General features: G+C 35.4%; 1 protein-coding gene across 1 annotated transcript in view; it reads right to left on the reverse strand.

Annotated features, from left to right (window-relative positions):
* LOC102000323 (phosducin-like) overlaps positions 1–53 on the reverse strand; it is a gene marked incomplete at its 3' end in the record, with an annotated part of 7,465 nt that extends 7,412 nt beyond the window's left edge. Inside the window, exon 1 of the mRNA XM_005372254.2 lies at positions 1–53. This exon is cut by the window's left edge and continues 2 nt beyond it. Coding sequence (XP_005372311.2) covers positions 1–53 — 53 coding nt within the window.
* Between the last annotated feature and the right edge of the window lie 526 nt (positions 54–579).

The following is a 579-nucleotide window of genomic DNA, read 5'->3' on the forward strand; positions in this document are numbered from 1 at the left end:
GTAGCCTGTCCTTCAAAGTCTTCCTCTATGCTTTGGCTTGTGGCTTCTTCCATGTTATGGGTTGGGTTGGGTGTAATCTGTATGATGAACAAAGAGCAATGAGACAGATAAATTCTAGGAGACCTATGCAAGCATGTATATCCTTAAATACAGGTGCATGTATTATAAGCCCCTGATGTCACCCAGGTGAATTAAAGGTTATCGCTGTGGGAAAGAGTATTTTGAATGTTTCTCTCTGCATTGTAAGATGACACTGATTTAGCATATGCTGCTAATGATGATTTTATAATTTATGGTTTGTCTCTTAAAGGTTTATGTTTTCATTTTGGGTTTAGGTACTCCATGAACACTACTGATTAATGAATTCCTAATTTTATTACTACTTGTTAAAATATTTCTTAAAACTATACACCAATATTTCATCTAATGAAAAATTCTAATTAATGACATGCTTACTGTCTTAGTGTTTGTTCTATTGCTGTGAAGAGACACCATGACCAAGGCAACTCTTACAATGGAAAGCGTAATTGAGGGCTCCCTTATATTTTCAGATGTTCAGTCCATTATCATTGTGGTTGG

Source organism: Microtus ochrogaster, unplaced genomic scaffold (assembly GCF_000317375.1).
Source record: "Microtus ochrogaster isolate Prairie Vole_2 unplaced genomic scaffold, MicOch1.0 UNK539, whole genome shotgun sequence".
Taxonomy (NCBI): domain Eukaryota; kingdom Metazoa; phylum Chordata; class Mammalia; order Rodentia; family Cricetidae; genus Microtus; species Microtus ochrogaster.